General features: G+C 38.5%; 2 protein-coding genes and 1 long non-coding RNA gene across 6 annotated transcripts in view; 1 reads left to right on the top strand and 2 right to left on the bottom strand.

The window, feature by feature from the left end:
• Positions 1 to 22,935, top strand: part of LOC310741295 (cytochrome c oxidase subunit 5B, mitochondrial-like) — a 195,660-nt gene extending 172,725 nt beyond the window's left edge. Inside the window, exons 2-5 of the mRNA XM_083568941.1 lie at positions 21,339 to 21,444; positions 22,322 to 22,392; positions 22,478 to 22,577; positions 22,677 to 22,935. Of these exons, the coding sequence (XP_083425067.1) occupies positions 21,351 to 21,444; positions 22,322 to 22,392; positions 22,478 to 22,577; positions 22,677 to 22,789 (378 nt within the window). The 5' untranslated portion in view covers positions 21,339 to 21,350 and the 3' untranslated portion in view covers positions 22,790 to 22,935. The remainder of the gene's footprint in view (positions 1 to 21,338; positions 21,445 to 22,321; positions 22,393 to 22,477; positions 22,578 to 22,676) is intronic.
• On the bottom strand, positions 1,295 to 17,766 carry LOC310741015 (drebrin-like protein B). Of its 4 annotated transcripts, none has more exons than XM_083568302.1 (17): positions 17,584 to 17,766; positions 17,164 to 17,219; positions 16,973 to 17,085; positions 16,753 to 16,827; positions 12,811 to 12,957; positions 12,499 to 12,576; positions 11,961 to 12,079; positions 9,842 to 9,890; positions 9,685 to 9,753; positions 9,479 to 9,556; positions 6,485 to 6,636; positions 3,879 to 3,927; positions 3,729 to 3,797; positions 3,493 to 3,595; positions 2,299 to 2,372; positions 1,980 to 2,042; positions 1,295 to 1,614 (listed from the first exon to the last, which is right to left on the bottom strand). In XM_083568302.1, the coding sequence occupies exons 1-17, from the start codon at positions 17,664 to 17,666 to the stop codon at positions 1,564 to 1,566; spliced, it is 1,428 nt and encodes a 475-aa protein (XP_083424428.1). In that variant the 5' UTR covers positions 17,667 to 17,766; the 3' UTR covers positions 1,295 to 1,563. The 4 variants fall into 4 exon arrangements, with proteins under 4 accessions (XP_083424428.1, XP_083424427.1, XP_083424426.1 ...); XM_083568301.1 differs by lacking the exon at positions 9,842 to 9,890 and adding an exon at positions 11,082 to 11,130 and having other exon boundaries at positions 1,976 to 2,042; positions 17,584 to 17,765; XM_083568300.1 differs by having other exon boundaries at positions 1,976 to 2,042; positions 17,584 to 17,765.
• Positions 7,485 to 8,848, bottom strand: LOC310741016. The gene is made up of 3 exons (XR_014537817.1): positions 8,402 to 8,848; positions 7,555 to 8,329; positions 7,485 to 7,514 (listed from the first exon to the last, which is right to left on the bottom strand). It is a non-coding gene; the product is annotated as an uncharacterized lncRNA (long non-coding RNA).
• Positions 22,936 to 25,674: the final 2,739 nt, after the last annotated feature.

Genomic DNA, 25,674 nt, shown 5'->3' with positions numbered 1-25,674 from the left:
CTCTTCTTTTCTCTTCTCTTCTTTCTCGCGCTGTGTCTGTCAGTTCTCGGTAATGAGTTCTCTCACCTGATTGGTCAATATCTCACACTCTTTTAAAGGAGACACAACACTCAATAATACTAAATGCATTTCTTACATTCAGAACATGAAATAAAAATACATATTTATTCAATTATAAATGTTTTTTTTCCGAATTCAATCATTATTTTTCTCCTTCCTGTTTATTTAGAATCACTTACTGATTTACTATTTATTTATTTATAAAAATAGTAAATAGTAAATAAATATACACTGGGTTACATACACATCACATCATAACCTTGTGCTCCAGAACATCTGATCACATCACATTATCAATTTGTGCTGTTAATATCATGAACAGCAGCTACGCTAATTCCTCTCCACTGCTTCTCTTTCTCTCCCCATCCCGAGGCTTCCTGAGGTTGCTCCAGCCCCAGTCACGTCCCACCGAATGAAGATTGTGGACCTTTAAAGAAGTAAATGCCCACAAACATCCCAAACCATCTAGAGATGTACCAGCACCATTTGGATCCCACTTCATGTGGAGTTTGGACACTGGAGCTCCTTGAGTGTTTAAAGGCTCTGGCATGGAGAAGCTGGTGTTGGATCTATGATGAGCGCAAAGCTATTTTATGAGTTGCTCAGTAGCTCCTAGTTTTATAACAACAAATGACTGTAAAAGACTGTAGAAACATCAGTCATAATCACACACTCCAGTGCTCATGTTAGTTCTCACTCTCCAGTGTACTGTTATTGTTTCTTCCTCATAACATCTAAAGGAGTTTTTCCTTCACCACAGTTTCCATTGTGCTCATCAGAGATAAACACACACCATTCACCTTCACTGTTAATTTCTGTAAAGCTGCTTTGAGACAATGTCTGTTGCGAAAAGCGCAATAGAAATAAACTTGAATTGACTTTTCTAATGAAGGTGGAGTAACTAAAAGGGTGACTGTTCCAAAGACAAGCAAAATAAAGTATCTAGTTGACAAACATCTAGAAAATTAAATACATACATAAATTAATGAATGCTTGTTTCTCTAGAAGAAGAGTTTTGTTTAATTTAAATAAAGATGTATTATGTCACATTATGTCACTGTATTGCAATTATAAACATTACAATCATTCATTTTAACATGTTTCTCCAGGAAAATGTGTGTGTGTGTGTGTGTGTGTGTGTGTGTGTGTGTGTGTGTGTGTGTGTGTGTGTGTGTGTGTGTGTGTGTGTGTGTGTGTGTGTGTGTGTTAGATTGCTTAAATAATGAAACCTGACTTAGTACTACAGCAGTTTATTGTAAATATTTGTGTTTGCGGAAATACCGTTTGAGGAAAGTGATAATTAGATGTATATAAAAGATTTACTGCTATGGAACACTGGAGTGTGAAACAGAAAATCCACAGAGCATCAAAAACATTTCAGTAACAAATTGAAAAATGTAATGGAATAAAGTTCAGTTTAAATAAGCTCAACATAATTTGCAGGAAACATCCCATAATAACCACCAGGCCCGTATCCATGCCACCAGCCTTCATCAGCCATCTCTACAACAGTGATGATGTCACCAGGGTCAAAGGTGATCTCAGTGTCATCAGCTGAGGAACGAAAGACAATGTGTTTAGTTTTGAAATTCATTACATGACTGTGTTCTAACCCTGATTTACTGCACCCTTGTGTACCAAGAGTAATGTGAGTGTCAGATGAGCATTAAATAAGACTGGGCTAAGAGTTAAATTACCATTAGATAAGCATTAAATAAACATTGTTGAGAGTTAAATAAGCATGAGATGAGTGTTAGATGAGCGTTAAATATGCATTAGTTGAGCGTTAGATGAATGTTTAATGAGCATTAGATGAACGTTAAGGAAATGTTATTGGGTCTTTTAAAGAAGAGATCATGTTTTTCTATATTAACCCTTTTGCACTGCACTGTAGATTTATGACTGCAGCACTCACCTGCCTGATAATCATACAGAGCTTTAGCACAGAGACCTTTAACTTCAGAAGTTCTGTCATCTTTCACCTTTTACACACACACACACACACACACAAAAAAAAGTTAGACTGAGTGTCTGAGCTCCTGTCACGTTCATGATCAGGCTTTTTTTTCCATCAGTCGGTTCCTTGATTAAAAAAAAAAAGGCAGTTTTGACAGCTGCTCTTTGTAATATAATAATAATAATAATAATAATAATAATAATAATAATAATAATAATAATAAAAATAATAATAATAATAATAATAATAATAAAAATAATAGTCATAAAAATGTTACTTGCCACATCATAGGATCTGTGATTTGATGGAACTGTGTCATAAATGTTTTCTTTTAGCCAGTCTTCTTCATTACACACTAAATATTTCATACACACAAGAACCACATTTCAGGCGAGTGATAAATAAATATATTTTCTACATCAATATTATTTATTATACTTCTTCTTTTTCTTCTTTCAGCTGCTCCCATTAGGGGGCACCGCAGCAGATCATCCGTCTCCACACCCCCCTGTCCTCTACATCTGTCTCTTTCACACCATCTACCTGCATGTCTTCCCTCACCACATCCATAAACCTCCTCCTTGGTCTTCCTCTTTTCCTCCTTCCTGGTGTCTCCATCCTCAGCATTCTCCTACTGATATACCCCATGTTCCTCCTCTGCACATGTCCAAACCATCTCAATCTCGCCTCCCTCACCTTGTCTCCAAAACGTCCTACATGCGCTGTCCCTCTAATAAACTTATTTCTAGGGTTAGGGTATTACTATTATTTAGTATACTACAAATGATAAATCATTTGGTTACTCAGAGTTCATAGTTGCTCACTACCACCAACAAAAATCTATAAAAGACAGAGCTTTTCCCCTGAGCAGTGGAACTTGGTTCACATGGAACTGAAGCCAAAAGAGAACCACATTCAGTAAATAGTCCTTACTTGTGTGTATCGTACACATATTTTATAGACTACACTTAACAAGCAGAAAACCACCTCAGGTTCAGCTGTGATCAGTGAAGTCGAGGAATCTGAGGCCATCATGAGCACAGACTCAACGTGAAAATCTTGTGGTCTTTCATTATCTTCACCTTACCAACATGGGTCTGTTATTGGGTGATGGAGAGAAACATGATGTGGTCTTCTGCTGAGGAAGCTCATCCACCTCATGGTTTGATGTGTTTTACATCCTAGTATGCGTTTCTGTGCAGCACAGCTGTCATTATTTGAGTTAATATATTTTATCTGGCCTCTCTATTTTTTAACCGAGGCCCCCGAAGGTTATGAGTTCAAATACCAGCACTGTGAAACAGCTGCTGCTGGGTCCTTGAGTAAGGCCCTGAACACTCAACTGCTCAATTCTATGAATAAAATAAATCAGAGGGCTTTTAAAAAAAACTGTAAATGTGCTGCTATATGATTGAATAACTGAACTGTTCCTACTCATATTGATGTTCTAACACTGTTCTTCATCATATTCTTGCCTGATTGGGCTTCAAAGGTTCTGTTAGTAAGGAGGTCCGTTGCTTTTTGACTGAAAATATCTCTGGGATTGACAGCTCGCTGTGAGATGATGGCTGCTGCAACCTGCGCATGAACACACACACGCGCACACACACACACACACACACACACACGCACACACGCACACAAATGCAGATTTAATGTGTGTTTAATTCTTCTCTCCATCACACACCGAAAACTGCAGGTGTTTCCTCACATTGGCTTCCTGAACAGATCTGGAGCTTCTAATTCCTTTCCACTGAGCAGCCTGAAGTTCTTGCTCCACCTAAATGAATCAATTACAGATGTTCAGATGTCAAACACTCACTTATTCACATCACACTGAGAAGTTCATTGATTTTTTTACCGATATCTGCTGATTTATAGTTGTAGCTTCCTGCTTCTTCTCCTGCAGCCTGGGAGTCAGAAGAGAAAGATTAGTTTTAGTACATGACAGTTCTGAAGTCAGTTGTTGGTCCCTTAATTCTGATTCAGATTGATTAAAAACATCAGCATCATTTTCACAGCTGAGATTTGTTTATCTGGATTAAAATGACCTATTTACCTGGAAATGCAGGTCTAATAAACAGCATCGTATTTAATAATATTACAAATTCCATTGCTATGCTGATGACACACAGCTGTATATTTCAGCAAAGCCAGATGAGAGAGATCAGCTTAACAATGTTGAGAAGTGTGTAAAGGACATTAGACAGTAGATGCTTGATAACTTTCTTCTTCTCAACTCAGAAAAAACAGAAGTACTTTTACTAGGACCACATGCAGATAGAAGTCAACTTTCCGATTCCGTAGCATCTCTGGATGGTGTTTCTGTCTAAATGTGTACAGCAGTCAAAGATCTTGGAGTGATTATTGACTCTATGTAATGTGCAAATATTACATAGATATTATATATATTATATATATATATATATATATATATATATATATATATATATATATATATATATATATATATATATATATATACAGTAAAACCCCGTTGTACGAGCATAATTCGTTCTTGAAAATTTCTCGTATGTCCATTTGGTCGTACGTTCGAACTGATTTTCCCCATAGGAATAAATGTAAAAGTGATTTAATCCGTTACGAGATCTCATTCGATCGCTTATTTCTGCACTTAAAAAGTATTTGTAGCCTATTTTAATGAGCAAATACACCGCAAATTACTGTAATGTAAACATAATTTAACACTCATGTGGTAGTGGTTGATTGTGAGTGTAAGACGCGCACCACGCTCGTAAACACCATCACTGATTTTATTGGGACATTTTTCAAGATTTCTAGTGAAATAAAAAATATAAAACTAAAAAAAGTTTTTGCTGCACTGAACAACGAGAGCGACCGAGTGATACGTCATCAACTAAGCGACTGATGCGATCCTCTGCTGATGTGCAATGTGCTGATGCGATCCTCTGTAATGTGCAAATATATATATTTGCACATTACCTTTTCTTTGCTGCTGTAACACTTTTTCCCACTGTGGGACGAATAAAGGTATATCTTATCTTGTGCGTTTAGTGAGATGTGGTTAGTGGGATGTTGTGATTAATGGTGATGTGATTAATGTGTTGATTTGATTAATACGATTATATGATTAATAAGCTGAGAAAAGGATTTGTAGCGCTTGGCCAGGCAGGGGAACCGAGCTGGGAAGGATGTGCTGCAAGTCAAAGCAATAAAGGATGGAGATGGAAATGTGTTGATTAGTGAAGAGAGTGTGTTGAGAAGATGGAGGGAGGATTTTGAGCATCTGATATATTAGGAAAATGAGAGAGAAGGTTGGATAGAAAGCATATAACAGGGTGGAGAGAGGAGTTGTGGTATTGTATAAGGAAGTCTGGTGTGTCAGAGAAGTATGTGAGGGTGGTGCAGGACATGTATAAGGACAGTGTGACAGCAATGAAGTGTGCAGTAGAAACGACAGACTGGTTCAAGGTGGAGGTTGGACTGCATCAAGGATCAGCTCTGAGCCCTTTCCTGTTTGCAGTGGTGATGGACAGGTTGAAGGATGAGGTCAGACATGAGTCTCTGTGGACTATGATGTTTGTGGATTATATTGTGATTTGTGGTGAGAGAAAGGAGAAGGTGGAGAAGAGCCTGGAGAGGTGGAGGTACATGCTGGAGAGAAGGGGAATGAAAGTCAGTAGGAGTAAGACAGAGTACATGTGTGTGAATGAGAGGGAGGGCAGTGGAGTGATGCGGTTGCTGGGAGAAGAGGTGGAGAAGGTGGAGGACTTCAGGTACCTGGGTTCAACAGTGCAGAGTAATGTAGAGTGTGTTAGAGAAGTGAAGAAAAGAGTGCAGGCAGGGTGGAGTGGGTGGGGAAGAGTGATAGCAGGAGTGATTTGTGATAGAAGAGTATCTGTGAGAGTGAAAGGGAAAGTTTATAGGACTGTGGTGAGACCTGAGATGTTGTATGGATTAGAGACAGTGGCATTGAGTAAAAGACAGGAGGTGGAGCTGGAGGTAGCAGAGCTGAAGATGTTGAGATGTTCGTTGGAAGTGACGACAATGGACAGGATTAGTAATTAGTTTATTAGAGGGACAACGGATGTAGGTCGTTTTAGAGACAAGGTGAGGGAGGTGAGATTGAGATGGTTGGACATGTGCAGAGGAGGGACATGGGGTATATCAGTAGGAGAATGCTGAGGATGGAGCCATCAGGTGGGAGAAAAAGAGAAAGGCCAAGGAGGGGGTTTATGGATGTGGTGAGGGAAGACATGCAGGTAGATGGGTTGAAAGAGGCAGATGTAGAGGACAGAGGGGTATGCGGACGGATGATCCGCTGTGGTGCCCACTAATGGGAGAAGCTGAAAGAAGAAGAAGAAGAAGAAGAAGAAGAAGAAGAAGAAGAAGTAGAAGTAGAAGAAGATGATATAATTAATAAGATGATATCTTATTAATAAGATATCATCTCTTATCTTAATATATATATTAATATCTTGTCACCTCTGCTGATTGATTTGTTTGTCTCTCTCTCTCTGTTGTCGTGCTCTCTCTGCCATCTCATTCTCCTCCTGTTCTTTTCTCTCTTTCTCCACTCTCTGTCGTTCTTCCTCTGCTTTCTTTTGCTCCTGCTGACGACAAGTTTCTTCCTCTTTCTGATGAAGAGAACAGAGAAAGTCGAGTAAACACAATTATACCATGTTGCTCAAAAAGCATTGGATCCAGAGTGCTGGTGGTGGGATTGCAAGATTGGAAGACTTGCTGTATCTCACCTTAATAGAAGATGAGATACTGCAAGTCATCTAATCTTGCAATTCCACCACCCGCCCTCTGGATCCAATCCCTTCAACTATGCTTAAGACTATCTCACAAGATCTTCTGCCCTTCATCTTCACAATCATGAACGGGTCCTTAACATCTAAGTATGTGCCAAATACCTTCAAGCAAGCAAGGGTCATTCCCATCTTGAAGAAACCTGCTCTGGATCCATCAGACATCAACAACTACAGACCGGTATCACTTCTTTCCTTTCTTTCTCTGTCTCTCACAGAATAATCTCCATGATCCAAACCAGTCCAGCTTCAAAGCAGCACATTCCACAGAGATCGCCTTTTTGTCTGTTTCTGAGAAACTGCATGCTGTTCGATCAACCAAGCTGTCAACTTATCTTCCTTGATTCAAATCTAGGTTTTAAAAGTCATGTAAAAAAACTTGGTAATAAATTGAAATTTAATTTGATGAATTATAAACATATTAGAAATTCATTAACTATGGAAGCCTCGAATATTTATTATAATGCTATGATTGTTCCGCATCTACTGTATTGCATGTCTAGTTGGTCTCAGGCATGTAAAACATCTTTAAAATTACTAGAATCATTATATAAAAGGGCAATAAAAATTCATGATGAAAAGCCTCGTCAGTACCATCATTGTAATGTACTGAGTAAATATAATATTTTGAGTTTTGAGAACCTCATTAAACATAACCAAATTTCTGCTTTATTTAAAATTATCCATAATATTGCTGCTCCCTCGTTGAGAAAATTTCAGATAGACTTAATAGAGCCACACGGTCGACAGTCAGAGGAGAGTGCAGCGTTCCAAGATGCAGAACCACTTATGGTCAACATTCGTTCTTTTATAAAGCAGCAAGCCTTTGGAACACTCTTCCAAATAATATTATTTTATGTACAAACTATAGCACATTTACACGCCTGACCAAACAGTGGCTATTAGCAAAGCAAACTTGTGAGCACTGAACGACTGTGATATGAACAATGTAGACTGTGAGTAAGTGAGTGAGTGAGCGAGTGAGTGAGTGGGTGAGTGCTAGATTCATTAAGAGGAGAGTGTTTTTATGATGTGAGTGAAGTAAGGTTTTTCTTGTATAACTTCTGTTAAATTATGAAGTGGAGAGTGTTTTTAGTGATTTTATTGATGTGAGTGAAATAATGTTTCCATGTATGATACTGTATATATTTCATGACTTTTTGCAAATGTAACATCTGTCTAGGGACTGCAGGTGGAAATTAGCATTTTTTTGCTATAACCTGGCACATAACATCTCTTCTTTCTTAGACTAATGTTCTCTGTGCATTGTCCCTGATTAAGTACAAATAAACTCATTCATTCATTCATTCATTGACCTTTCAGCAGCATTCGACACAATTAACCACAAGCCTCCCTTATCTACACTCAGGGTATCCGTGGAGTAGCATGGGAATGGTTTGCTTCCTACCTGGAAGGTCGCTCATACCAGGTAACATGGAGGGGATCCACATCTGCCCCGTGCAGACTCACCACTGGTGTCCCACAAGGCTCGGTACTTGGTCCCCTCCTTTTCTCCCTCTATATACACTCAGTCAAGTCATAGCCTCACATGGGTTTTCTTACCACTGCTATGCTGATGACACTCAACTTATCTTTTCTTTCCCTCCCTCAGATACCACAGCTTCTGCTCATATCTCGGCATGCTTGACAGACATATCTTCATGGATGAGTGCTCATCAATTAAAATTTAACCCTAGCAAAACAGAACTGCTGGTCATCCCAGATGATTCCTCTCATCAAGATTATTGAATAACTCTTCATTAATCTCTGCGCTCTTCTTCAGCCACTGCTCGCAACCTTGGAGAAATTATGGACAATCAACTGTCCTTCTCCTCACATGTCGCTAATGTTGCTCGTTCTTATTGATTTCGTCTCTACAATATCTGAAAGGATTCAACCATTTTTGCATCCACAGGCTGCTCAGGTGCTTGTTAAGTCTCTTGTAATTTCGAGACTGGACTACTGCAGCTCTCTGCTGGCAGGTCTTTCCCTGAACGATATTCGTCCACTGCAAATGATCCAAAATGCAGCTACACAACTTGTGTTCAATCTGCCCAAGTTCTCCTTCACCACCCCACTGCTTCCTCCTCCACTGGCTTCCAGTAGCTGCACGTATCAGATTCAAAACAATGATGTTTGTCTACAAGGCCAAAAATGGACCAAAAATGCACCCTCTTACATCAGAGACCTCATCCCACCTCACACTGCAACACGCTGTCTGAGATCCTCCAGCACTGCTCGACTGGTACCACGTTCTCTCAGAATAAGAGGTAAGTATACTTCAAGGCTCTTCTCTGTTCTGACACCGAGGTGGTGGAATGAACTTCCCCTAGAGGTCAAAAAACTGAATCCCTGACTATCTTTAAGCGACGGTTGAAGACCTACCTCTTCATGAAACACTTACATTAGAACTTACCAAGTTGTTTTGTAAAAATCAAGAGTTGTAGTCTGATTTACCCTAACTTTGTAATCTAGTGTACCAGTGCAGACTTATTTATTGCTAGAGACTTAAAGCACTTTTGTACATCACTCTGGACACAGACGTCTGCTAAAGGCCACAGATGTAAATGTCTTTAGTTCACATGTCAATCTGAAGGGAATCGTATTAAAAAATGTAAAAAGGGTGTGTTTAAAGCCTGCACTGACTCACACACCGGTCTCTTACCTTTAACTGAGCCCAGAAATGTTCTCTGTCTGTTTCATTAATTTCCTCTAAAGCACTGGTTTTATAATACTTTGAACCCTGCAAAACAAACACACACACACACACACACACACACACAAACACACACACACACACATACACACAGATTTCATTTGTGTTTATTTCTACTTTCCATCACACTCTGAACGTTGCAGGTGTTTCCTCACATTGGCTTCATGAACAGATCTGGAGCTTCTTATTCCTTTCCACTGAGCAGCCTGAAGTTCTTGCTCCACCTAAATGAATGAATCCGTTTAAAGGTGTTCAGATGTCAAACACTGACTTATTCACATCACACACTAAGCACTTTATTAATTTTCTTACCGATTTCTGCTGATTTATACTTGTAGCTTCCTGCTTATTTGCCTGCAGTCTGGAAGTCAGAAGAGAAAGATTGGTTAATTTAATGTTAAACTAAATCAGTGATAATCTTGCTCACATCTCCTGAGTCAGGTGGTGAGGGTATGTGAGGCATAATAGAGTGCTGGCATGTAAATAGAGGGCAAAGTTGGAGGAAACAAGGATCACATACCTGCACATGGTTTTATTAATGTGTTTTCTGTTGCCGTAAAGAGCAGAGAAGATAAATAACAGAGAGACAAAAGCCTCGAGAGAGAGAGAGATTAAAACACAGGGGTGTGCATGCGTATGTGTGTGTGTGTGTGTGTGTGTGTGTGTGTGTGTGTGTGTGTGTGTGTGTGTATTATATTCATGTGTTTAAAACACTGAAAATTAAACATGAATGTGACTGTGGCAAATAAATTAAACTTTTAGGTTGACACCTGTTGCCTGGCTCCCAGTGCATGCTGTTCATCTGAAACATCAAAGTTCTATCAACATGATCAGTGAAATGATATGATTAATGTGATTGTGTAATTAATGTGATGGTGTGATTATTAAGATGATGCAATTAGTAAAATGATGTGATTGGTCACCTCTGTTGATTGATTTGTTTGTTTCTCTGTCTCTGTCGTTGCTCTCTCTCGGCTGTCTCTCTCTCCTCTTGTTCTTTTCTCTCTTTCTCCACTCTCTCTCGTTCTTCCTCTGCTTTCTTCCGCTCCTGCTGACGACGATTTTTTTCCTCTTTCTGATGAAGAAAAACAGAGAAAGTGGAGTAAAACACAATTATACTGTGTATGTGTGTTTGCTCAAAATGCACATCTTTAGTTAATATGTCAATCTGAAGGGAATCGTATTAAAGAAATGTAACATGGGTGTGTTTAAAGCCTGCACTGACGCACACAGTGTTCAGACGCACAAAGTTACCTCCAACTGAGCCCAGAAATGTTCTCTGTCTGTTTCATTAATTTCCTCTAAAGCATTGGTTTTATAATACTTTGAACCCTGCAAAACACACACACACACACACACACACACACACACAAACACACACACACACACACACACACAAATTTAATGTGTGTTTAATTCTACTCTCCATCACACTCTGAACGCTGCAGGTGTTCCCTCACATTGGTTTCCTGAACAGATCCGTTACAGATGTTCAGATGTTAAACACTCATTTGTTCTCATCACACACTGAGCACTTTATTGATTTTCTTACTGATTTCTCCTGATTTAAAGTTGTAGCTCCCTGCTTCTTCTCCTGCAGCCTGAGAGTCAGAAGAGAAATAATAGTTCATTTGATTTTAGAGCTACAAAATCTAATTAAATAATTTTATTTAAAAAAAACTTTGGGGTTACTCGAAAGTTGTCTTATCCAAAAATGGTTCAGTGTTTCCCTTACCCTAACCATAGGGTTATATTGAAGTATATGTAAGATGATGTAATTAATGTGATAATGTGAATAGTGAGATTGTGATTAATGTGCTGATGTGAATAGTGAGATGAAGCGATTAGTGAGATTAGGTGATTGAGGTGGTGAGGTGATTAGTGAGGTGGTGTGGTTAATCTGATTACGTGATTAGCGAGTTGGTGTGAATAGTAAGATGATGTAATCATTAAGATGATGTGATCAGTGAGATGATACGATTAATGTGATGGTGTTTAGTGAGATGATGTGATTAGTGAGATGGTGTGATAAAGATGATGTAATTAGTAAGATGATGTGATCATTAAGATGATGTGATTAATGTGGTGAGGTGATTAGTGTGATGGTGCGGTTAATGTTATAATGTGATTGGTGAGATTATATGATTAATGGAGATGCGATTGGTGAGATGATTTGATTAGTACGATGATGTGATCAATGTGGTGGGGTGATTAGTGCGATAGGGTGGTTTGTGATGTGATTAGTGAGATGCTGGGATTAATGTGATTGTGAATAGTGAGATGATGTGATTAGTTGAATGATGTGATTAATGGAGATGTGATTGGTGAATTGATGTAATTAAGGTGATGATGTGATTGGTGAGATGATGTGAATAATGAGATGATGTGAGTAGTAAGACGATGTAATTAGTTAGATAATCTCATTGGTCACCTTTGCTGATTAATCTGTTTGTCTCTCACTCTCTGTTCTCGCACTCTCCCGGCCATCTCCTCCTGTTCTTTTCTCTCTTTCTCCTCTTTCTGTCGTTCTTCCTCTGTTTTCTTGCACTCCTGGCGACAGTAAAAGACAATCTTTTCTTTATTTCATGTGGAACTGCTTTTCTGTATTTTGTGTTTGTCTCCTTCCTAACATATGAGTTATTTATTTGTGGCTTAATAAAATGTCTTTTAAAATAAATGTGCAATAAGCTTTTAAATAAATATTGAGCATTACATGCATGTAATGAGTATATAGTGAATCAGATAAACATTAAATTTGTATATGATTAACAGAAAGTGTTTTATGATTTATATAAACATTAAATCAGTATACATTAAACATTAAAAAATAGATTATATTTCGTTTTAGATTAGTATTTGGTTATACATACGGTGCTACACATCATGAGTGAGTGAGGAGGAACTGATGATTGTAAATGGAGTGTTTCATATTTGTTATATTTGTTATTTGTTCATTACACTGTTCTCACCTGAATTTGAGCCCAGAAGTTTTCCCTCTCTGTTCCTTTAATTTCCTCTAATGCACTTGTTTTATGATACGCTGAACCCTGCAGTCACACACACACACACACACACACACACACACACACACACACACACACACAAACCTTTTCTTAATTATTCATCTGTATGTGATTGTTTGGTTTATTATGCATAATAAAATCCAGAATTATTTACAATGTGCTGTGTATTCGTTCTTTTGCAAGCTTTTATAAACACACAATGGTACAGTATTAAAAGTATAAGCATTGTTTGTAACTGATTGCCAATCAGTGTCTCACCACAAGGTGTGAAGCTGCAGTGTTGGTTAAAGGACATGATTCATTTTGCATTCTGTAATTCACTCCTACAGCCTGAGAGAATTTATTCATGATGAGTTCAGGCTCAACATCGTCCTCTGAATAAGCATTAATTGTCACATGAGCCCCCTGCAATCACACAAATACACAACAATCACATCTAATCACAATCACCCTAACCCTAACCCAAATATAATTGTGTAGTTCAAGTGTTTTGTCTTTCAAAAACAAATATGTTATTCAGTGTCTTTAAATATGGGGAACTGGTGATAATATTTTTAAAGTTAAGGCAGCTCAGCTGATAGGATTAGGATAGTGTATATTGAAGTGATCTGAATTATGCCTGAGGTATACAGGTGCATCGCAATAAATTAGAATATCATTCAAAACTTGATTTATTTTAGTAATTCAATACAAAAAGTGAAACGCGTATACTATATAGATTCATCAAACACAGCCTAATATAATTCAAGTGATTATTTATTTTCATTGTAATGATTTTGGCTCACATTTAACAAAAACCCACCAATTCAGTATCTCAAAAAAATAGAATACTTAATAAGACCAATCAAAAACTTTTTTTAGTAAATTGTTGACCCTCTGGAAAGTATGTTAATTTACTGTATATGTACTCAATACTTTATCGAGGATCCTTTTGCTTTCATTACTGCCTCAATTAAGCGTGGCATGGAGGAGATCAGTCCGTGGCATGGAGGAGATCAGTCTGTGGCATGGAGGAGATCAGTCTGTAGAGCTGCTGAGGTGGTGTGGAAGCCCAGGTTTCTTTGACAGTGGCCTTCAGCTCATCTGCATTTTTTGGTCTCTTGTTTCTCGTTTTCCTCTTGACAATACGCCAGAGATTTTTTATGGGGTTCAGGTCTGGTGAGTTTGCTCCAGTCAAGCACACCAACATCATGGTCATTTAACCAACTTTTGGTCCTTTTGGCAGTGTGGGCAGGTGCCAAATCCTGCTGGAAAATGAAATCAGCATCTCCATAAAGCTGGTCAGCAGAGGGAAGCATAAAGTGCTCTAGAACTTCCTGGTAGATGAGTGTGCTGACCTTGGACTTGATAAAACACAGTGGACCAACACCAGCAGATGACACGACTCCCCAAACCACCACTGACTGTGCAAACTTTACACAGAACCTCAAGCAACTTGGATTCTGTGATCTTCTCTTCTTCCAGACTCTGGGACCTTAAATTCCAAATTAAATGCTATTTTCTTTCCTTTCGTCTGAAAAGATGACTTTGGGCCACTGAGCAACAGTCCAGTCCTTTTTGTCCTTTGTACAGGTAAGACAAAGAAAATACAGACATTGTCTCTGGTTCACTTGACACAAGGAATGAGTCAGTTGGAGCCCATGGAGACGTCTGTGTGTGGAAGTTCTTGAAGCACTGACTCCAGCTGCAGTCCACTCTTTGTGAATCTCCACAAATTCTTGAATCTGCTTCGTTTCACCTTTTTCTGCCACATTTTTCCTTCCATTCAACTTTCCATCAATGTGCGTGGATACAGCAGTCTGTGAACAGCAGCTTTTTTAGTGATGACCTTTTGTGTCTCACTCTCCATTTGCTGGTTGTCAATGATCGTCTTCTGCACAAATGTCGAGTCAGCAGTTTCCCCCCATAATTGTGGAGCCTGAACCAGACTGAGACACAATTTAAGGGTTCAGGAAACCTGAACAGGTGCTTGGATTTAATGAGCTGAGATACTGAATTTTGGCTTTTCATTAGCTGTGAGCCAAAAACATCACAATTAAAAGAATAAACACTTGAAATATATAGAATAGAATAAAATAGAATAGGTCACATATACATTACAGCACAGTGAAATTTGTTCTTCGCATATCCCAGTTTTGCTTGGAAACTGGGGTCAGAGCGCAGGGTCGGCCATGATACGGCACCCCTGTAGCACAGAGGGTTAAGGGCCTTGCTCAAGGGCCCAAGATTGGCAGCTTGGTGATACCGGGGCTTGAACCCCTGACCTTCCGATCAGTAATCCAGCGCCTTAATCACTAGAGCTACCACTCCCCCCAGCAGTGTGTGTGTGTGTGTGTGTGTGTGTGTGTGTGTGTGTGTGATTAATCAATATACTATACCGGTTTTACTTTTTGTATTGAATTACTAAAATAAATAAACTTTTTAATGATTTTAATGAGATGCACCTGTATGCAAGAGGAAAATGCAAGAGCAGGAGGGTGATTTTTAACAAAAATGTTTGAACCAAAGCTGTGTCAACTAACTGCTCTGCAGATCGACTCAGAATTTGTTAGAAGAAATCAAAGTTTACTTTTTGATATCAGAACTATTAGAATCCATGGAATATTTGGGTTTTTTTTAGAAAAAGATGCCATGACCTTGTCTTGTGTCCTTCCTACAAACTCTTGTTTTGAACTCTCTGAGCTCTTGGACACCCGTGTCACTGTTTACTGAACATTACAAATGGTAGGAGGGGGAAATTATGTCAATATCCAGCTAGAAAAATGACATTTTACTCTCCATTTTACCATACAGAGTAGGCAAAAACTTTCATTATCCCAAATACTGGGTCAATGTGTTACTGTAAATAAATTATTGAACAAATTACTAAAAGTCCTGAGTGATTTATTCAGTGTGTCTATGTAAGTAATTTATAATAAAATTATAAGCTTAAACTTACTAAAGTTACGATTTAAATTAATGAGAAAAACATTATCAAACAGTTTATTATTTTACACTGTAGCCTAGCTAATGACCTTAAACAAGTGGCCATGACCAAGGAATAATAAGAAGAATGAAAGCTGGTCCAGATGACCTTTCAGGTTTTTTTTAGGTTTTTTTTTGTGTTGACCTTAATTATAGTGTATTTCATATTTTGCAAATATAGAAAAGTACTGATAACATGTATTTTGTACATGTTAAGTACAAAATTTTAATTTTGTTTTAAGTGCTTTTAATTTCTTCTAAAAGGTGGATGGAAGAAGTTCTGGGGGCCTCCACTATAAATTTTGACTAGTGCCTCTAAAAGACTAGAACTCAAATACAATATGCAGCCATGTGATCATATCTATTAATAAAAGTAGGCATGCACTAATACTGACACTGTCATCAAGTATCGGTCCAATTCCTGATCATTTACTTACACCAGCAGAAACCATGTGAAAGTATAATATTGAACACTGCCACATTTCAACATTGCGTTCTGGACATATATTACATAAATATTGATCAAATCAAAGCAGCGAAGCGAAGCAAACTATAAACTGTGGTTTGATAAAATACAGCCAGTAACCTGATAAAATTGTATATATTAAGACAATGAGGGATTATTAGCAGCCCCAGCAGGATGAGATAAAAGTCTACAGACGACTCTATATGAGTGAAACTACCAGCTCTCGCCCAACGTGTTGTTCTTGATGAGTCACAATCAGCCGTTGACAAGGTATTCAGAGGCATTTGATTAAAAAGATGTACTTAAAGCTGTACACAAAATTTTTCAAAAAGTGAAACAGAACCCTATGTTTTTCTCCATTACAAATTTTTACAAACTTCCAAACTCTGATTTGCTTTAAATTCTCAATATTTTAACATTATTTATATATGTGATAGTGTGAAGTGGTAGTTCTGTAGTTAAGGACTCTAACCCTCACCTGCTCAGAGTATAAATGAGGTCATTGTAAGTTGCTCTAAATAAGGGCTTTTGCCAAATGCCATTATTATAAAAAAAGATCTCTGGTAAGTAATAAATTCTGTTTCTCATCTGTCCCTGACTCCTCATTCACTTCTGTTTATTAATTTTCCGAGTTTGTGTTTTAATAATAATTAATCTATTATTTACAAAAAAATTTCATTTACCACATAATCAATAATAACTGATAAAATCTGCAAAATTCAAAACCTTTACATTTTTTGCCAAACTCTTCTCCATGTTAATAAACTCACCCGTAAAAAACTGGCCATGGTGCAGAAGTGATTAGCGCACACACCTCTCATCACACCCGTCACTCCTTCACCAGTCTACACACACACACACACACACACACACACACACACACACACACACACACAATCTATCTCTTACTCTACATTCTACACTCATTCTGCTTATATTCATTCAAAAAACTTTCACAGATATTTTCAAACATTCTTCTATGTAACTTACCCAGTTAATGAGAATAAATTTTGGCACCCTGTAGTTTGGATCAGTCACTCTGCAAAACGCGTACATCACTTTATCTGTGCAAAGCTCCTGCACCATTTCATCTAAACCTCCATCTGAACAGTGAGGAACATGATTAACCCTGATCTCCAACTGAACACACACCACACACATGCATACACACAGACACATACCTCCTTTTGCTGCTACTTGGATGTCATAGCTGTTTCCTTCATATGTGTATAAAGCCCTGAAAAAAGAGACACAGAGAAAATTACACAGAAAAGAGAAAGTTTTCTTACATGTGTGTATTTGTATTGAACTGTGTGTGTAGGTTGTGGCTGTATGTGTTAGTGTCTATTAGTGCATAGTAATCTGTGTTACTGTGAATTCTATTGTTACTGTTTGTTTATTATTTTGTGTGTGTGTGTGTGTGTGTGTGTGTGTGTGTGTGTGTGTGTGTGTGTGTGAGACTGTGTGTTACTGTGTGTTAACCTATGTTTGTGATTTTGCAATAATGTGTATGGTTGTGTGTGCATGTGTGTGGGTTAGTTTTAGTTACCCATACTCTACCTAAACGTGTATAGCTGTGTGTATAATGTTGTGTAGCTTACCAGTCAGTGCCAGTGTTTCCTCTCACCACTTCATTATAAACGTCAGAGAGTTCTGACCCATGTTTACTCAGATTCACCGCCATTTTCAATACAGTCTGAAACTAATCACACATTGTCTTACAACACTGACAGGAACACCATTCACATCACAGTCTTTGTCTCTAATGAACACACACACACACACACACACACACACACATACCTGCCTCATTAAGCCAAACCTCCATTAAGGTATAAAAATGTAGCTGAACTGGTTTGGGAACATTTAGAGCACAGAAACACTTCAAAACACACACACACACACATACACACACACACTCATCTCTCACTCATTATAGTCATAGTCACTCCAAACTGTCTATATGTTCCCTCCTGTGTGTGTGTGTGTGTGTGTGTGTGTGTGTGTGTGTGTGTGTGTGTGTGTGTGTGTGTGTGTATGAGAGTGGTGCAGTGTGGTGACATAGCTTACAGCAGGTTATCATCACTGAACTCCTGGATGTCCAGGTGGTTCTCCAAAAACACTGTGGTCTTTGTAGATAATTAGAGCAATTTCGAAGGCAAGGCTGTTCGGCCTGTTAGGGCGGGACGGTATCCATCCCATTCGGGAAGGAGCTGCTCTCATTTTTTTTTTATTAATCATAGTCCCAGAACAGCACTAGTTAACCAGTGACTGTCCATAGCCAAACCAAACCAAACTATACGAATTCTCAGAAAGTCTGTTTAAGTAACCTGATTACATTAAATTAAAGAGGACTTAATGCACAGCAGCACCTCTGATCTAAAGATAGGATTAGTGAATATTAGATTTCTCACACGCTTACTGTAAACGAAATTATTACCGACCAGGAGTTTAATATAATGTGTTTGACAGAAACATGAATTAAACCGAATGAATATGTAGCATTAAATGAAGCGAATTCTCCTGGGTATAGTTACATACACCAACCCCGTCTAAATGGCAGAGGAGGCGGAGTCACAGCTATTTATAATAAAATTCAAATTATTTCCCATAGAAGTTACAGATTTCATCACAAATGTAGCTACTTCTTTAGACAAAGCATTAATTATTGGTGACTTTAATATTCATTTTGATCATCAGGAAGACTCCTTAAGAGCAGCTGTTGTGTCCATTCTAGATTCAGTTGGAATTAATCAGAGTGTTATGAGCCACTCATAGTGGAGAGACACTCTTGATTTGTTATTAACATTTGAATTAAAAATAAAAAACTTAGTCATAATTCCACTGTCTGAAGTTATTTCAGACCATTATGTAATCTCTTTTAAAATCTGCCTCAGTCATTGCATTAGTACCTCACCACGTTACCGTGTTAAGCGTACTTTCACGTCAGCTACAGCAGCGCGTTTATCAATAATCTTTCAGAAATTACAATATTAAATAAATCTCCGTCTGATCCCGCAGAGCTCCACTCAACGTTACGTTACACTCTAGATGATGGAGCTCCCATTAAGAGCAAAATGATCAGGGAGAAAAAATCAGCACAGTGGTATAATGATCATACACGCACCTTAAAACAGACCACTCGAAAATTAGAACGTAAATGGCGTCAAACAAAATTAACAGTATTTCAAATAGCATGGAAGGAGAATCTCCTGAGTTCTAGAAAATCTCCTAGTGCTGCTGATCAGCATATTTCTCCACCCTCATAGAAAATAACAAGCAGAATCCTAGATTTTTATCAACAGAAAATAAAAGCACTGCACTCACATGCACACCATCAATAGGTTGTAATGATTTCATGAACTTTTTTAATAATAAAGTTGAAAACATCAGGCAAGAAATCCAGACGATTAAAATAAATCCAAACTATTTAATAAATAACTCTGTAGACAGCAGTGTCATTATAATAGACCATCAATTACAAAGTTTTACTTCTATTTAAGAGAACGACTTAATTTCATTAATTTCCTCATCAAAATCATTTTTAAAAATAATAAACTCTTCCATTAGCATTGGTTTTGTACCTAAATCCTTCAAACTGCAGTTATCAACCCCCTAATTAAGAAACCTGACCTTCACCCTGTCAGCTGTCCAACTACAGACCAATATCAAACCTCCTCTTTATCTCCAAGATTCTAGAAAAGCACAGCAGTTCTGCTCACATCTACTGAGGAATAACATCTTTGAAATGTAATAGTCAGGATTTAGGCCTCATCATAGCACAGAGACGGCACTAGTTAAGGTGGTAAATGACTGTTCTCCACACTCTCTGAGGTAAAGTTTTTTGTTCCGCAAGGATCTGTCTTAGGCCCACTTCTTTTTTTCTTTTTATATCTGCTGCCTCTGGGTGAAATTATACATAAACATGGTATTTGCTTCCATTACTATGCTGATGATACACCAAGTGGGATGGATACCGTCCCGCCCAAACAGGCCTTTGAAACAGCCTTGCCTTTGAAATTGCTCTAATTATCTACAAAGCCCACAGTGTCTTTGGAGAACCACATGGACATCCAGGAGTCCAGTGATAATAACCTGCTGTAAGCTATGTCACCACACTGCATTGGGATGGGGCCAGAGCATATTACAGCATCAGACATTGCCTTCGCTAATTTACACACCTCAATAATATTAATATTAATATTAATATTCATAGTGCCTGTTTGGGATTGGGCCGTTGTGTTGGCGGCTCTATTTGGGGCCCCCCTTCGAGCCCCTGGCCGAAGCGGCCCTTAGGTACCTGTCTGTTAAGATCGCTTACCTCATGGCAATTTCCTCCCTGAAGAGGGTCAGGGACCTGCAGGCTCTGTCCGTGTATTTCTCTACACGAAACCTGGGTACATGCCTACGGTGCCTACGGTTCCCTCACAAAATGTCGTGCTGCAGTCATTCTGCCCTTCTCCGTTCCTAGACCCCGACCAGGAGAAGCAGAAGAAGAAAGAAGCGGCTCCAGGATAAGTCTATGGAGGTAGTAGGAGCAGATGTTTGTCTGCTATGGCCCTAACAGGAAGGGATTCCCTGCCAATAAGCAGACTCTCAGCAGGTGGGTAGTGGATGCTATCTCATCATCTTTTGAGTCTTTTGGTCTCCCCTCTTCGCTCGGGGTCAAGGCTCACTCCACTCGGAGTGTGGTGGCCTCTATAACCTGGTCCGCTGGAGTCTCACTCCAGGACATCTACGATGCTGCGGGCTGGTCCACCCCGCTGACCTTTGTCAGGTTCTATGACCTCGGCCTCAGAGCCACTCCGGGCTCCTCTGTCCTACGTGCTGGTTGTGAGGCCCTCACACACTGGACAGGGTCGACGCAGCGTCTCGTTCCCTCAGGGAACTAGGGTTACATACGTATCTAATAAGATCTATTTCAAGCTGCATTTTAGCAACAGCGCCCTCTAGGGTCACAACATACAATGGTCACAGAATCTGGTGTAACACCTGCTGCGGGTAATCGACAGGTTGTAAAACTGATAAATAAACTAAACTAATTGTGCATAATTATTAATAATGAATGAAGCCCTGTGAAAGAGACAGGGGGCAGCAGTGAGTTTGGAGAACAGATTGGTATGCAGTTAGGTTAGATGATTATTTTAGACATTTTTTAATGTGATTCAAAACATAATTTAAAATTAAAACGCTAAAATACAAAACCTCCAAAAATTCCTTGCAGAAATGTAACCAGTATTGATTCTGATGTGACGTAATCACGTCCGTGTCTGTGTAAGACGTCACTTGTATGCGCCAGTCAGCCGCTGTCATTTGCGTCATCAGTGTGCGTCCGGTGCAGTGAGTGTGTGTGTGAGCAGAAGCAGAAATGGCCGCAAGGTTATTGAGAGCAGCAGTCCGGGCCTCGGCTCTGTACCGCGGGTCTCCCGCTCTGGGGCTCACCAGGGGAATGGCGGCTGGAGGTGAGAGATCATAAAACTCGGAATTTCAGGCGGATTGCAGGTTTTTTTTATTTCGCTTTTGTAGAAAAACTCGCCTGAGAACTAGGCAAGGACAAGCAATGGCGTCCTGAGGATCAGATCAGTGTCAGTTCCGCACGGCGTTCAGCTCAGTTCTCCTGCTTTTAGCTCGATTTACGTCTTTAAATCATTTAATTTAAATTTTAAAGCGCGTGAACTTTTAATCTGAATATTATTTTATAGAAATAAGAAATAAATGTAACATTGTGTTACGCAGTAAACTGCTTCCCGGAAATAATAATTTCATTTAATTTATTTGTCTTCATATTAACATTAAGCCTAATAATCTTCTGAAATATTTATTTTTAATAATTATTTTATTTATGAATTTTCAAGTATTGACGACATGAACTGTGAATTCCATTGATCACAGATTGTGTACTATTTTTCAAAAAAATTAAACATATTTTGCAGTGTTTGTTTTCAAGTGTTTAACTATTATTATTATTATTTGTAAAAGCAGAAACCTGGTGTATTTAAATGACATTTTTGGTGATTAAGTTATAAAGAAATGTCTGGGGGTTCTTTTTTGGTTTTTTTTAGCTTTTAGAATAAAACACACAATTGTATTCCTACAGGTAGAAAGAAAAACTTCACAACCTTCTTTTTAGGAACCACTGAGACAGAGCTGTAATACGCTCAGGGCTGAGTTTCTCTAAAGTTAGTGTGAAAACAGGTGATGGGAAATTCAGTGTACTCACTCCAGCGTTTAATAATTATCTCTCTCCTGCAGTGCTTTTGTAAAACACGTAACATTTCTTCTCAGGGAATCTGAAGAGTTTAAAATGATCTTAGACTGAATATAACTCTGTATCTCTAGGCATTCCCACTGATGAACAGCAGGCCACAGGGCTGGAGAAAAGAGTTCTGAAGTCCTTAAAGGCTGGCATGGTATGAGCAGTTAAAGATGGCTGATTTTTGCCACTAATTATCACTGCCCTTGTCAGTGTGTTAATTTGTTTGTGTGTGATTTCAGGACCCATACAGTGTGCTGAAGCCAAAGCAGTACGCTGGCTCCAAAGACGACCCGCACATTGTCCCCTCCGTCAACAACAAGCGCATCGTCGGCTGTGTCTGTATGTCTGCGTCCATCGCCTTACTTAAATGTCATGATTGTGTGTGTGTGTGTGTGTGTGTGTGTCTCTCTGTGAATTAACTGTGTGTATGTGTTCCAGGTGAGGAGGACAACACGGCCATTGTGTGGTTCTGGCTGCATGAAGGAGAAGCTCAACGTTGTCCATCCTGTGGCTCGCACTATAAACTTGTTCCTCATGAGCTTCCTCATTGAGACTCTATAAACATTCAGCACTGTTTTTCTCCTTTTGTTAATTAATATAACATTATTCCCCACACACAATCGCTACAGTTACACAACCAACTGTACCAGGTGTGTGTCACACCAGTTACTCCTAATAAACACCTTACATGTGTGTATTTGTGTCTGACGTCAACAGTTCAATCAAAACCAGAATGAAGAAAAATGCGGTACAGAACAGAAATGACCTGCACGCAGTGTTACGCAGTAATGACAGCTGTCTGTTTGTTTGTTTGTTTGATCGAGTCGAGTGCTTACACGAGCTCCACACACTGCACAGTTAGATTTGTTCTTTCTTTTTTACTTTACAGTCTCTAAATGTTCCAATAATCAGGGGAGGGAGAGTACTGGTTCTTCTCACGCAGTAGTGTGGTTTTGTGATGTAACTCATGACTCAGACGTGACTGTGTGTGTATTAGAGATGTGCCGATTTAATTCTATATAAAATGTGGGTAAAACTGGTGGCTGATGTTCTTTAAACCTGAAAAATGTAGAATGAAGATATTATTTCTCATCTGCACTAAAATGATTTTATACAGTTTCTCAGTCAGATTTAAAATTTTCCTTACAAATTAAATGTTCATACTGCACATACATGCTATAAACAAAAGTATTGGGACACTAATTATTGAATTCAGATGCATCAGTTGAAGCACTAAAGTCAAATTAAGTAAGCTTGTATTGTCAATGCAGCCATATCAGATGGCAAAAGTACACACATCCTTTACTTAAGTAGAAGTACAGATCCTCATGTTTTATATTCATGTCAATACTCGGGTAAAAGTTGATGTACTGATTATACTTTTTTACTCAAGTGAAAGTAAAGAAGTCTTGGCTCGGACATGTACTTCAGTAAAAAGTGGTTATTACTTCTACCTGTTTTAGTGTCACACTGGTAACTGAACCTCACATCATATAGATAGATAGATAGATAGATAGATAGATAATTATTGTCGTTGCATAGTACAGGTACACAGCAATGAAATGCAGTTTGGCATCTACCAGAATTGCAAAAAGTAGCAATCGTGCAAATAGTGCAGATAAATATGTAGCATATGCACAGCATGTGAATAAATATAAAGGCTATAACAGTGCAGAGACGTGTGGACATCATTAAGAAGTACAGATAGATGTTCTAAGGCTGTGGCTTTAAAGAGGAAATGTGCAGAAGTGGAAGGTTATAATAATATGGCATTTAAGAAATGTGCAAGTTGAATAAACAAGTCCTTATATTTATATATATATACATATATACATACACATACATGAATGTGAAATGTTGGGCAGAATGTACATTAAGGATATAAAGATACATATAAATAAAAATAATGCTGATGTAATGAGGAGTAAAAAAGATATACAAAGACAAAAAAATACTTGTAAATATTTTAAAGTAATAATGTTGGTTTAAATGACGTAAATAATCAGGACACCAAAGAGTTAACGAGGTGATACCAGAGAAACTGCAGGATTAAGGCAGTTCTGAAGGCAAAAGGGGGTCCAACCCGGTACAAGTAAGGTGTACCTAATAAAGTGGCCGGTGAGTGTATATATTAATACAAAACGAATTGAAAATGTTGTTACCTAATGAATGTGTCCAGGCTGAACATCCACATATAGAACACAAGCAGAGATCTGTGGTGAGTGAGGGTCAGGACTTTATACACCAGCAGATTGAAAGAAACGCGCAGTAACAGGAAATCAGTTGATTGGCTGAAATCTGCGCGCAGTGGAAATAAAAAATATTGACATTTCACCAAATCAATGAATTAAAACTAAAGTAACGATCCGGTTTTGAAAATGTAAGAAGTAAAAAGTACAGATATTTGTGTAAAAATGTAATGAGTAAAAGTAAAAAGTTGGCTGAAAAATAAATAATGAAGTAAAAAACTGATACCAGAAAAATCTACTTAATTACAGTAACGAAGTATTTGTACTCCGTTACTTCCCTCCTCTGAGCCATATACAGTGCAGTACACACTGACCCTAACCCTACAAAAAACATTTCCCCAGGACCAACGAGCTCCATCAGATAACATCGATTAACAAAAAGAAACAGATGGTTCGGGATGTTTGTGGGCATCTACTTCTTCAAAGGTCCATAATCTTCATGAGGTGGGACGTGACTGGAGCTGGCCAAACCTCAGGAAGCCTCGGGATAGGGAGAGAAAGAGAAGCAGTGGAGAGGAATTAGCGTAGCTGCTGGTCATGATATTAACAGCACAAGTTGATAATGTGCATGTGATCAGATGTTCTGGAGCACAAGGTTATGATGTGATGTGTGTGATGTGTGTTATGTGTAGAACTCGCTAAAAACATACGTCTTTAATCTACACTTAAACTGGGAGAGTGTGTCTGAACCCCGAACACTGTCAGGAAGAATATTCCAGAGTTTAGGAGCTAAATGTGAGAATGTTCTACCACCTTTAGTGGACTTTGCTATTCTAGTAACTACTAGAAGCCCAGAGTTTTGAGATCTCAGGGAGCGTGACGGATTGTAGCGTGTTAGAAGACTGGAGTTACATGGAGATAAACCATTTAGTGTTTTATAAGTGAGTAGCAGTAGTTTTTTAGTGGATTAGAAATTTAACAGGAAGCCAGTGTAGGGATGAGAAGATTGGTGTTATATGGTGATATTTTCTTGATCTTGTAAGAACTCTTGCTGCTGCATTCTGAACTAACTGAAGCTTGTTTATTAATGATGCAGGACATCCACCTAGTAATGCATTACAACAGTCCAGTCTGGAGGTCATGACTCGTTTAGACCGATATAATCATCTGGTTTAATCCAGGTCTCAGTAAGACAGAGTGCTGAGAGATTATTATCTGTGATCATCTCATTTACAATCAGTGCTTTG

This window comes from Silurus aristotelis, assembly GCF_946808225.1.
Source record: "Silurus aristotelis genome assembly, chromosome: 18".
Taxonomy (NCBI): domain Eukaryota; kingdom Metazoa; phylum Chordata; class Actinopteri; order Siluriformes; family Siluridae; genus Silurus; species Silurus aristotelis.
The sequence above is the reverse complement of the archived record's forward strand: the minus strand, read 5'-3'. Positions and strand labels throughout refer to the sequence as shown.